The 13,043-nt window shown below is 34.1% G+C and overlaps 1 protein-coding gene and 1 long non-coding RNA gene across 5 annotated transcripts; both read right to left on the bottom strand.

Moving 5' to 3' along the window:
• Nucleotides 1-8,920: 8,920 nt before the first annotated feature.
• On the bottom strand, nucleotides 8,921-9,436 carry LOC111917416 (glutathione S-transferase T3-like). Its single transcript, XM_023913102.1, has one exon. The coding sequence runs from the start codon at nucleotides 9,434-9,436 to the stop codon at nucleotides 8,921-8,923; it is 516 nt and encodes a 171-aa protein (XP_023768870.1).
• Nucleotides 9,437-10,893: 1,457 nt separating this feature from the next.
• On the bottom strand, nucleotides 10,894-12,839 carry LOC111917424 (uncharacterized). Of its 4 annotated transcripts, none has more exons than XR_006190025.2 (4): nucleotides 12,247-12,839; nucleotides 11,855-12,124; nucleotides 11,556-11,633; nucleotides 10,894-11,105 (listed from the first exon to the last, which is right to left on the bottom strand). It is a non-coding gene; the product is annotated as an uncharacterized LOC111917424 (long non-coding RNA). The 4 variants fall into 4 exon arrangements; XR_006190021.2 differs by having other exon boundaries at nucleotides 11,556-11,854; nucleotides 12,024-12,124; XR_006190022.2 differs by having other exon boundaries at nucleotides 12,334-12,839.
• Nucleotides 12,840-13,043: the final 204 nt, after the last annotated feature.

Genomic DNA, 13,043 nt, shown 5'->3' with positions numbered 1-13,043 from the left:
TTATATTGCTGTTAGAAAAAAAAAATTCAGATTTGACACCCTTCCTTACGGGGCTTGTAACTCATTCAATTTTTAACCAAATCAAGCGTTTTTATAGTCTAAATTCAACTACAAATCCTAATCTACATGTAGGAAAAAGATTCAGGTCAAAACAAGTTAAATTGAATGAGTTATGCACATTTGAACAACAAAATAACATGACGTTATATTGCTGTTTCAAAAAAAAATTCAGATTTGACACCCTTCCTTACGGGGCTTGTAACTCATTCAATTTTTAACCAAATCAAGCGTTTTTATAGTCTAAATTCAACTACAAATCCTAATCTACATGTAGGAAAAAGATTCAGGTCAAAACAAGTTAAATTGAACGAGTTATGCACAATTTAATATTTGGACAGATTGCTAAAGAAATAAATATATCTAATGAACTAAATACTAATCTTACTTGGTCATCAAAGTCTTTTCCAATCCAATTAGCCGGATTACCATCTTCATTATTGGCATCATGAGCATCCGAGTTTCGGTATCTTGATGATGGTACATTTGGTAGCCCATCCAAATCCTACAATGTCAATTTTACACATTAATTATATAACAAAAGTACTATACAAATTCGTAGTTTTGACAATCTTACATAATTACATTCATACTATAAACAATAAACTAATTAAGTAGGGATAACAATGCATATATTTGGAATGGAGACAACAAAACCAAAGAAAATAAACTTGCATGCATGCAATTATTTGGTGAATCATTGAAGCATTGAAGATTTGAAGCTAATATTGAAGTATATAATCTTAAAACATGAAATATAAATATATGCTCTTACTTGATCTTCATGAACATCCATAGTTTGAATCATTGAAGCAATTGAAGATGAAAAATTGAAAATCAATGAATGATGATAAAGAATTGAAGATCGATTGAAACTTGGAGATGGAAACTTGTAATCATTGGAAACTTGGAGATGAAGAATTGATCAATTGAATGATGATGAAGTGATTGCCGATTGTTGAAGAGAGTAGGGTTCGATCGTTTGCTTGTGGATGCCGTCGCCGTTTTTTTGTGGGTATCGCAATTTGCTTTTTTTTTTTTTTTTTTTTTTTGATGCCGTCGCCGTTTTTTGGTGGGTATCGCAACTTGCAAGCAGCAGTTTGAATCATGCGATCGTGCGTTTTTGTTGTGTATAGCAAGCCGGGCCGGTTCCCGGTTTTGGGCCGGTTCCAATAGCCGGTTCTTTCCGGGTCCCGGTTCCAAAAAATCACAAATTTGTAGTATAGGTCCCGGCCCGACCGGTTCCATCGGGTGCCGGTTCCGGGACCGGTTCCGGTTCCGGGACCGGTTCCGACCGGTTCCCCGGTCTTTTTGCTCATCCCTACTGGGCATTCTCAATGTCCGCCACCCAGCATCTGCTCACAATGGGGTCCCTGACCCCTGAAAACTCCGGAGCTCCACATGCCTTGAACTCCCTAAACGAGGGGGTTCGAGCCCCACCCTGGCCTGCAACAACCTCGGCCTTGAATGCTCTAAGCCTCTCTTCCATGATCTCCATCATACCCTCCTTGACCGTCCCAAAGATTACTGGGGTAGCGTCAAGGATGCCCCTCGTAACCTCGGCTGCAATCAGTTCACGCAGCCTCTCATCGATACCATCAGTAGGGCCACCTGAACCAGCCCCGGATCCCGATCCTGATCCCAGTCCTGATCCCAATCGCGTAACCACCATGCTGAACTGCCATTTCACAAAACATAATGATCATGATACCCATAACGAGGTTACTTTCATACTGTTTTCCTTTGAAATTCCCAGGTAGAACATGGGTTTGGGTACGGGTCCTGTGCTTCTAGTAGTACGGGCCCAATACTACCTTCCACACCTACTCGTACCTTACCCCACTGCTTTACCTGGTACTTCCAAAGCTATCCACACAAACCATGACTCACATCCCTCACATGAATCAAACCTGGACACCCTATGATTGTCCTAGTCATAACAGTCAAACCATCACTACCGGGTGCTTTTAGGCATGCAAATTATACACAAAAAGGATCAATAGGTTAAATCAATTGTTCTGAGGCTATCAACTCCTAACCGTATATAATTTTAAAAACATACACTTAGCAATTTCATATAACATGGCTAATCAACTTGGGAAACTACTTACTTGGCTCGGCTGATCACACGCATTGCACTCTCCCCTTTCTGACCAAAAATCCTTTTTAAGTTTCTTTGGAAAACATTTTACCACTTCCTTAGTTTGAGTCCCGACACACCCGAGAATGTGCCCGAATCCCTCAAACCAAGGCTCTGATACCAACTTGTAACGACCTAATTTTTATCAAGAAATTTTTTCGTTTTTAATTACTCAAACAATTCCCATAATTCATAATTTTCCAAACCATTTGTTTTTCCCAAATCACAATTATTACAATTTCAATGTACTTTGAAAACATCAGATAGTCCCATCACATAAAAAGAGAGGTAGAGTGCATGCCACGTCATCACGCCTTGCCTTTGCCCTTCGGCTCTGAAGTACCTGAAACAATCAACAATCTGTAAGCGAAATGCTTAGTGAGTTTCCCAGAGCATACCACACACACAACCACATATCATATATCTTGTTAGCTATAAAAGCCACACACATATCACGTAAGCCATGCATACACGAAACCTGAGAGAATGCCATGGGCTACTCCACATGGTCTTTACCTAGGACTGCCATGGGCTCCCCCACATGGCCTTACATCCAATGACATGGGCTACCCCACATGGTCTTCACCTAGGACTGCCATGGGCTACCCCTCATGGTCTTACATCCAATGCCACGGGCTTCCCCCGGGGTCTTCATACAAAACATGCAATCGCATAACAAAACATAGAATATCTAACACACATGTCACAATCACATAATGGGCCGGCCTTGGTGCCTTAGACCCATAGGTATGGTGAGAAGACTCACCTGTCATGAATGCTGAACTGACACTTTGCGACCAAATGTGCCCCACAAGCTGCTCAACGCAACTGCCTACAAAGTGTCATACAGTTTCCAGTCATTTCCCAAAGTCCATCCTGGTCAACTTCAGTCAAGGTCAAGTCAATGGTCCATGTTGACCCTAACTCGCCGAGTACGACTAGTAACTCGCCGAGTTTCCCCAGAATAACATCTACTCGCCGAGTTCATACAGTTTTGAATGATAATCTAAGGTCATTCATCGAGTTCTCTTGCTTGACACTCGACACGTCTACGAACATCCAACCATTGGGGAAATCTTACTTGACTCGCCGAGTTGTTCCTTCAACTCGCCGAGTTCTAGGTAACCTTCATCCGACTCGCCGAGTTGCTCCTCCAACTCGCCGAGTTCTAGGCAAAATTCATCGGGCTCGCCGAGTTGTTCATCCAACTCGTCGAGTCCATGCCTGCCTTCAAATGACTCGCCGAGTCACCCCCTGTGACTCGTCGAGTCGTTTCAGATCCCAAGCCATACAAACCCTTTTTGAGCCATGCAAAGCTTCCAAACTACATATCTAGGCTCCTGAGGCATGCTTTCCACGTAAAGTTGCAAACTTTACGTGCATGCAAGGCTTTAAGGCCCTAAAATAGCAAATCTAAGCTCGGAATGGGGTCATACACTTGAGGGAAGGTACATGCTAAGCTCAACTGTTAACTTTATGCATCTTAAGGCCAAAAGGAGTTCAGATCTGAAGTTACAACTTCAGATCTTGGCTTAAACACAAACGCCCTTTCTTAGAATCCAAGCACAAGAGGGTTTTGGGTGGAAATGAGCCAAGAGACAGCTTAATACCTTCAGAAGGTGCTCCACTGGAGTAGATCTAGAATCCCCACGAGCCATTGTTTCTTCTAGCTTGATTCCCCAGGAGATCCCTTTACCAAATCCCTCCTGAGGATCGGGGTGTTACATTTTTAAGAGTAAAATGGTTAAAAAGCTAAAAAGCTAGGATTTTCCAGCTTTTTGAAAGCTTTACTTTTTCCTATCCAAAAAGTTGTTTTAAAAAGTGATTTTCAATTACACAAACACTTTTTTAGCTTATTAGCTTTTTGAAAAGCTGAAAAGCTAATAAGCTATTTTAAAAAGTTTTGCCAAACACCCGTTAAGTAATAAAGGTTGTAGAACATTTATTATGAAATTTAATAGAATGATTTATTTTACATATATAAATCACATTAAAATGTGGATTTTAAATTTAAGAAAAAATAAAAATTTTAAGAAAATGACAAGTGGAAAAGAAATAATTCAAAAATTCTTAGAAAATAACATGTGTCAAATTCAATGAGAACATGATATTTGGCAAAATTGATTTTAATTTGGTTAGATTAGATATAGTTTTGGGACACTAGAGATGGCGGTTGAACTAGATCCAATCAACAACGCTGCAAATCCGGATTTGCTTAGCGGTTGAAGTGAATTTTGTTTGATTGCACTGACGATAGTTAGATGGAAGAGGTGGTAACGGGGTCACTTTTCTCACGTGGTTATGGTTATGGTTTTGTTTCGTGTTTTGGATTTATTTTTCAATGACTGGTGGTGGTTGGCAATGGTTGTCGATTGATGGTGGCCAGCGGTTGGTGGTGGGAATATGGGAATTGCCGGAGGTGGGAATGGCCAGATTGGTGGTGGGAATGTGGGAATATTGTCGGAATGGGAGCCGAACTTGTTAATAAATCAATTAATTTATTTTCTTTAATTAAAAATTAAAAATAAAAAGTTAAAAAGAAATTATTAATAACATTATAATTAGGGGTAATTATGAATCTAGTCTTTTTTCTTAATTACTTATAAAAAAATAGCCAAAAAATACCACTTAGCCAAAAATAGCCCACAAAATAGTAGTCAACTTATGGTTGACTACGATCAACGCCGTTGACTACTGTTTTAGGCAGAAAAGTACTCTTTCGTGTTAATGGTCTACTGTTTCACGAACCCGTTTACTTTTTCGTAGCTCATTAGCCCATAGTATATAATGGAATTTTTTTCAGATTAGTCATTTTTCCTATTATTTTCTTTGGTTTGACTACTTTTTTCTTTCAATGGAGCACCCGAAGAACAACCCGGTTTGTCTAATTTTCATCAAAATTTTACTGTGTTTGTGATTAGGAGTATGTTTTGTATATGAGGTTAAATTTTTTTTTTGAATAAAATTATATATATATATATATATATATATATATATATATATATATATATATATATATATATATATATATATATATATATAACCGTAGGTTTCATACGAAACCTACGGTGTACAAGTGCCCAATGCACAGTTTGTTCAGTGTCGACTTGTACATCTTATAAAAAAAAAATTAAAACCGTAGGTTTTTCACAAAACAGTAGACGAAACCCCAAAAACAATAGATAAAAAAAACATATTTTCCCCCCCTAAACCGTAGGCTATGGTTTGCGATACCGTAGCTAAACTGAGATGAAACCGTAGGTTTCCCAAAACCTACGGTTTTGTAGCTTACAAATGATTTTTTTTTTTTTTATAGAAAACACGAAACAGTAGACGATATGGCGAAACAGTAGACGATTTTAGAAACCTACGGTTTTGTGAGCTATATTTGGACATTTACTAATTTTTAGCTAAAAATTAATAATCACTTCCTTAATTTGACTAGATTAATAATTATACTTATTTTTTATTTTCTATTAGCCTTCCACCGTAACAAAATCAAAACATAAAGATTATCCAAATGCATAATAATATCAAACCACGAGGTTGATATAAATAATTGGTTTATTCAAATAATAAATATAGTGTCCTGACAGAGTAGCATACACGCCTTGAAGGAGAACTACACTGAAAGTATCCCAATCACTGTCAGGGGTGGGATTGCCTTTTCTTGTCTTTTTTTTTTTTATTTTATTTTATTTTTATTTTTTTTTATTTTTATTTTTTTTACATAAGTATTGAGTATTACTGTTTAGAACATACTTTTCTGAAAGTGTCATTATTTTTATGAAGTACAAGAGGCAATTTTAAATGTACAGAGGCATATCGCCTCCTGTCTAATAAAAATATTAAAGGATATATTTCTTGGCAATTTTAAATGGGATAATCACTTGAAAGAATAATACATTTTTGACTTTGTTCATATTTACATTAAATTTATTTTATTATTTATTTACCACTGAATTATTGAAACTGTTTATATTTTATTCTTATGACCGGTAACAACCGGTCATAAGGGTAAAATGTGAACAATTTTAATAGTTCAGTGACAAATAGATAATAAAAAAAAGTTTAGTAACTAAATGTGAACAAAATTAAAAGTTCGTTTCCTCTCAAAAAAGTTGAATGATTAAATGTGAACAAACTTTTCTCTTGTATTATGGTTTAACAAATTATGTATTTTTGTTAAATTTTAACAACATTTGTTGATGAGAAATCAAAAAAATTCAAAACCCCGAAAAAGGTATACAAAAACGAAAAATGAAACCAATATTATATATATATAAGTTTTATGTTATAAAACTATTTAATATTATATGTATAAAAATTATCCCAATATTATATGTACGGATTTTGTGTTATAAAATTATGCAACACATAAATTGAGATACATTAAAACATATTACATTGTTTATAAGAGAATACATAGATACATTGATACATTATATATCTTGTTATACTTCATGTATTGACATATATCATATTAGTATATATTTACTATTAAAAAGGATATCAAAAATGAAAGTCAAGTTGTTTAGAATTTAGACATTTTTAATTTATCCGGACAATCGATTTATATTTGAGATTGTATTTTCTTAAAAAGTTTCAATAAGTATTGAAATTTATGATTATTTAACTAGACATACAGAGTTAAGTAAAACCGTTAACATGTTTTATGAAGTGTTGCGCTCAAACCACCCCATCCATATTACCTTTACAAAAATATTTTTTTAGGAAAAAAATAGCTATATGTTCAACAGTTAAAACGACGCTATAGGTGAGAATGGTTCATTTTTTTGTTAAACCAAAATCAGATTGGAAATGTTGATTTTTTATTTTGGAAAATACCAAACCATTGATTTTTTATTTCGGTTTTGGCTTTTCGTTTTTTGAATATATTTTTGGGGTTTTGTTTTTTTTTTTTATTTCTTTTATGAAGTTTTGCGCCCAAACCACCCCATCAATATTACCTTTACAAAAATATTTTTTTAGTTAAAAAATAGCTATATATTCAACAATTAAAACGACGCTATAGGTGATAATGGTTCATTTTTTGTTAAACCAAAATCAGATTGGAAATGTAGATTTTTTATTTTGGAAAATACCAAACCATTGGTTTTTTATTTCGGTTTTGGTTTTTCGTTTTTTGAATATATTTTTGGGTTTTTGTTTTTATTTCATAGATTTCTTCATCAGCAAATGCTGCTAGAATTTAAGAAAAATAAATAATTTGTAAAAACATAATACAAGAGGAAGTTTGTTTACATTTAGTCATTGAACTTTTTCTAGAGGAAACGAACTTTCATTTTTGTTCACATTTACTCACTATACTTTTTTTCATGCTGTATTTGTCACTAAACTATTGAAATTGTTCATATTTTAAACTTATGACCGGTTGTTACCGGTCATAAGGGTAAAATCTGAACAGTTTCAATAGTTCTGTGGCAAATAGATAATGAAAAAAAGTTTAGTGACTAAATGTGAACAAAATCGAAACTCCGTTACCCTTTCAAGTCATTATCCCTTTTAAATGTGAAATGATAAGGACCATTTGCTCTTATATTTGGGATTTGCATTTGTAGCATCACTTTCATTTGCGTGCGCACATCCTGTACCTAAATAATATATAAAAAAATGAACAATCATTTGAAAAATGAGAAATTAAATATCTTTTTAGACCGGAGGGTATAGAAAGAGAGTTTCCTTCACTTTTTATAGGTCACACCATCTTTTCTCTCACTTTCATTTCCCCCACCTAAAACCATGGTTACAGAAATCGGGATTAATCGGCGATTAATCGTTTGACGTTCTCCAACCGTCGAGGATTAGGGTATTAATCGAAAATTTAGGATTAATCAGGTTTGGCGGGATTAATCGGTCAACAAAAGTCAAAAAAATTGAAAAAAGTCAAAAAATGTCAAAAAATTTCAAAAAATCAACTCTTTTTTTTTTACTCTAAATTTTTCAAATTTGCAAAGTTTCAAATATTACACGAAAATGTTCATATTTTGGTATTTTTAAAATTTCAAATTACAAATTTTCTTATTTTCTAATTTTGAAGTACTTGTTTTTCTTAAGATACATTAATATTTACTTAATTTTAATATTTTATTAATAATCTATGGTCCCCAATTAATCCTCGATTAATCCCTTAACACAAGTCGACGGTCGAGCTACCATTGAACGATTTTTACAGCCTTGCCTAAAACCCAAGGAATGGGTGGGAAGAACTTCCCTCGTTATTTTTTTAAAAATAAAATTAATTGATTTTTCTGATTTATAATTTTTAAATTAAAAATAACCAAAAATTTTAATTAAAAAGAAAATGCATTTCATTAATTAAAATAAAAATTACAATAAACCTAAAATTAAAAAAACTAGAAAATTAAAAAAAAAAAAAACACAAACTAAAAATCAAACAAACCAACAACGACATACGAAAAATATTTTTTCAGAATTTTTTTCCCTCTTCTTCCTCACAAGCTCGAGAGCCGGTCCCGAGAGATTATCGGTGTTTTCCATCAAAAACTTCATATCCTTTATTTCTTGTCTCTCCGCCCGCTCATTCTTCCTTGCTTCTTCTTTTTCTTTGTCGAACGCCAAACGTTCGGCAAAATTAAGATTATATCGATCAAACAACGTTATTTTCCGCATTTCGTCAACGTCCATGCTGAAATCCGATGCACCCGAGAAGTCCTTTTTCCCTTTATCTTTGCTTTTTCCCTACCTATTGGGCGGACAATTTCTTCTAGCTCGAGTGTCATCCTGATTTAAATCTAAACCGACCCAAGCATCGGAGGAGGTTGTGTAACCATTAGAGCCCGTTTTCGTTCGCTTTAATTGTTGGACTCCAAAAATAAAATCTTGCTCGTATTTTTTCCTCCTAGGACACCGGACCAATAATTTCCAACAATCATGCCACTTGAATGGTTTTCCTACTTCCTCAAGGTAAAATTGCAAAGCTTCTTGAAGTATTTGTTCGTCGCCTTGGTCGCTTTTTCGTTGGGTTTTTAGGTTGTTATACAACCCGTTTATTTTTGAAACCGTCTTTGCTATTTCTTGAAACTTCGAATTCAGTTGATGTTTCGTACGGTAGTCGTCACCTTTTTCAGCTCCTCTCGAAATCGTTCTAAAAATGCGAAACCAAAAATGATCTCCCGATTGTGCGTTTCCATGAATCGAATCTTCAGAAATGTCAGCCCAAGCTTTTACCAAAATAAGTCTTCGTGTGGAAGCCATGTTGTGGGCTTTTTTCTTCTCGGTTGTGCGACACCCTTGCACGCTTGTTGTTTTCCTTTGCGTCGTTGTGAGGGTGGTGTGGGTTGAGTTTCGGGAACCATCTCTTCTTCTTCCGAGTCATCCAACTCATCGACAAGTTGTAATTGTTGTTGAGTTTGGGTTTGAGTTTTGGTTTGGGATTGGGGTTGAATTTGAGGTTGATTTGACGATTGTTGATTCGAAAAAACAACAAAGATTGAAATCATTTGCGGCGTAACATTTAGAACTTGGATCGGGTAATATTGTCTAACATTTTGGTATTGAAATTGTAGTGGATATTGAATGAGGGCATGGAGTTGGGGGGCGATAAACTCCTAGCAAAAATGTTTCCATTAGGGGTGTTTAAACTCGAACCATGACTTTTTTTTCCTTCAATCGGAAGTTGGGGTTTGATTGTCGGGATTCATTTTTTTTGAGAAGAAAATAGTGGGAATAAAGGATTTGTTTGAATGTTGATCGAAGGTAAATACTTGAGTATTTATAGGTGTTTAAAAAGGAAAAAAAAAACAAACAAAAAAATTGACTTTTGATGCATATATTCGTTAGTAAATTTTTTTTTACAATTAAACAACGGCTAATTCAAAAACAAAAAAAATTCCGCCCAATAATCGACGGAGAGAGAACGCAGCAAACCCTCCCCTCTTCGATTCCCGCACCACCACTTCCCTCACCGACGATCCAGTGTTCTGTCGTGCGGGAATAGTCCCGCTCCTCTTTCCCGCGATGATCCCGTCCGGCCTTATATATTGACAAAACTGCAAAAATGATTATTGTGATTTGTATTTTATGTGGTTAAGTTCCAAACGTTTGAAAAATTATAAATATGTTTATTTTCAATAAATTTTGTTGTGGTTTTAGTTCCTCTTCTCTTAACTTTAAGTTAAAGTATTTAAAATGACTATTAATCCTATTGACCATTTTTATAGTTTTTGTCTTTTATCAAACTGTAAAACCATTTTTGCATATGTTCATTTTTATTTTATTGAAGTATTATATAATAACTAGGACTTTTATTTTATTGAAGTATTATATAATAACTAGGACTTAACTTTAAGTTAAAGTATTTAAAATGACTATTAATCCTATTGACCATTTTTATAGTTTTTGTCTTTTACCAAACTGTAAAACCATTTTTGCATAACCATTTTTGCATATGTTCATTTTTATTTTATTGAAGTATTATATAATAGTTTTTATTTTATTGAAGTATTATATAATAACTATTTTTATTTTATTGAAGTATTATATAATAACTAGGAAAGTGCCTACATGTAGTGGGGGTCAGATTGCTTTTTATATGGGTTAGATTGCTTTTTATATAATTGTTAAAACATCGCAATGTACTTTCTTTATTTGTGTATTATAATATGCTATGAAAAAGATCCTAAAACTGGTCCTTGTGACAAAAAACAAAAACATTACCAAGTCGTTCTCCATAGTATAAAAACATTATAGAAATGGTCCATATTGTAGAAAAAAGTTTACGTAATTTGTCCATATATAGAAAAACATTACAAAATCAGAATTGTAAGTTTACTTATTTTACAATTAAGGCATTGTACCTCAAAAGGAACATTAAAATCGCCTCACTAAAAAAAAAAGCATACCTCCACCTAAATTCTGCTCCAACCTGAACACAAAAATAAATAAATAAAAGTCATTAGTTTCGTACCTATCCACCATCAACATAACCTAGGGTAACTCCTATTGGTATGCACATATAAAAGATTTCCAACGAAGTTGTTCTCCGTAAAAGAAAAAGTAAATATGTTATTTGAATATAGGGGTATTTTTGTCATATGTACAAATAACGGGTGATGAGCCTTGTCCATAACCTCGATTTTAAACTCTTGTAATTCTTGTCCATAATGGCTTCACAACCTCTTCAGTACAGTTTTAGTATTTATCATAGATGATACATTACTTTTATAAAAAAAATCAAAATCTACGATGAAAAATGTTTGAGCATTGCTTTATTAAACTAATCCTACTAAATCTCAAGCAAAATTTTAGAACTTAAAGACGTAACTGTTGTTATTATTAAGCTGTATGACAATTAGTATAAGTTCAACAAACTTACTTTTGATAGCCAGAACCCCTGAAACAACAACCAATCCAGTGGAAGCAAACGTATGTGCAGCAGCAAAGTAAACACCCTCTGTTGACCAGAATGTGGGCATTGACAACAGTCAACAGTTGATAACAAACCTTTGATTTGATTTCTTGAAACAATCCAGGACACCCACATCCATTTTCTTTTTCCAATAAAAAATATACCAATATCTATTCTGTTCGGAAATATTCTAAAGGATTCCGAAGACAACATCCAATGAAAAATAATACAGAAAACGGAACACAAGAACATAAGTATATATATACCTGCAATTGATCCGAAAAATCCTTGTTGTTAAATACCGATGTTACACCCCAATGAACAACAACATCATCAGGAACAGGCAAAGGCAAATAAAAAAAATTGTACATTATGTCGGCAATTGCAAGTCAATTCTGGGAGCTCAATTCTTGAGTTAAAAATTTTAGGGATTACCTAAATAGAGGTTGAATTCATCATCCTACCGAGTTTGATAAAGAAATAGGATATTCTGCTTTCAGGAATCCTTAAAAAACAAAACCGCTGACAATCGATTCCTGCAAAAAAGAAAGTACAAAAAACCCAAAAATGAAAATTAGGTGATACATAATTACTCCCAAAATTGTCAATTGTAAAACAAATCAACATCTCAATAATCCTGTAAACCTGATCTATGCACCTTTTTTTTTCTACGAATCCTGGGATGTGACCTACTGAGAAAATGATAAAGCTGGAAGGGGGCAAAAATCGACGGTGTAAAACGGACCTGAAGTTGATCAATTGAGGGTTCCATGATCTCTATCTCCAAGTAGAAAGTTTATAGATGTTTTCTTGAAGTATTGAAGCCACCGATATCACTTCCTTATCCAGCAGACACCACCGTTGTTGCAGGTGGCAACAGTCTCGCTGCCTTTCTTCTCTTCCAACTAACTATGCCCCGGTTCTTAGAAATCTTTCCTTACAAAAGTAGTCCGTCGAGCCCTAACCTCTAACTTGTGGTTTTCCGGGTGACAGCTAAAGATGAAGGCGACATTGGATTTAATAAAGAAGAAGACAAGTGGGAGAGAAGACATTTGTTTGTGAAAAGGAATGGGAGTTTATAGAAGGGATACAGGGAGAGGTTTGGAGAAAGAATAAAAGCGGTGATAGTCAGTGGAAAAACATAGGAATATAACACGTGTTTTGGACACGTATCAACTCATCCAACATGGAAAAGGAAAACGAAGATGGTATAATGACGGCACGTGTAAAGGGGATAACAGAAAAAGAAAAAAAAAATTAGGAGTGGTCCAATACGATTAATTTACTGTTGCGAAGGGAACAAAAAATTAATACGTATATATATATATTTTTTTTAATTTTTAATATTATATATTAATAAATATTATTATTAGATTATTAATTATGTTTAGTTAAAAAAAATTAATTTCTTTTTATTGAATTATTAATTTATTGAATTATTACTTTTTAATTTAT

The sequence above is a fragment of the Lactuca sativa genome, chromosome 1 (genome assembly GCF_002870075.4).
Source record: "Lactuca sativa cultivar Salinas chromosome 1, Lsat_Salinas_v11, whole genome shotgun sequence".
Lineage (NCBI taxonomy): Eukaryota > Viridiplantae > Streptophyta > Magnoliopsida > Asterales > Asteraceae > Lactuca > Lactuca sativa.
The sequence above is the reverse complement of the archived record's forward strand: the minus strand, read 5'-3'. Positions and strand labels throughout refer to the sequence as shown.

What these genes read in the sequence shown, in the direction of transcription:
- LOC111917416 (XM_023913102.1), bottom strand. Translation starts at nt 9,436, where the DNA reads ATGGCTTCCACACGAAGACTTATTTTGGTAAAAGCTTGGGCTGACATT.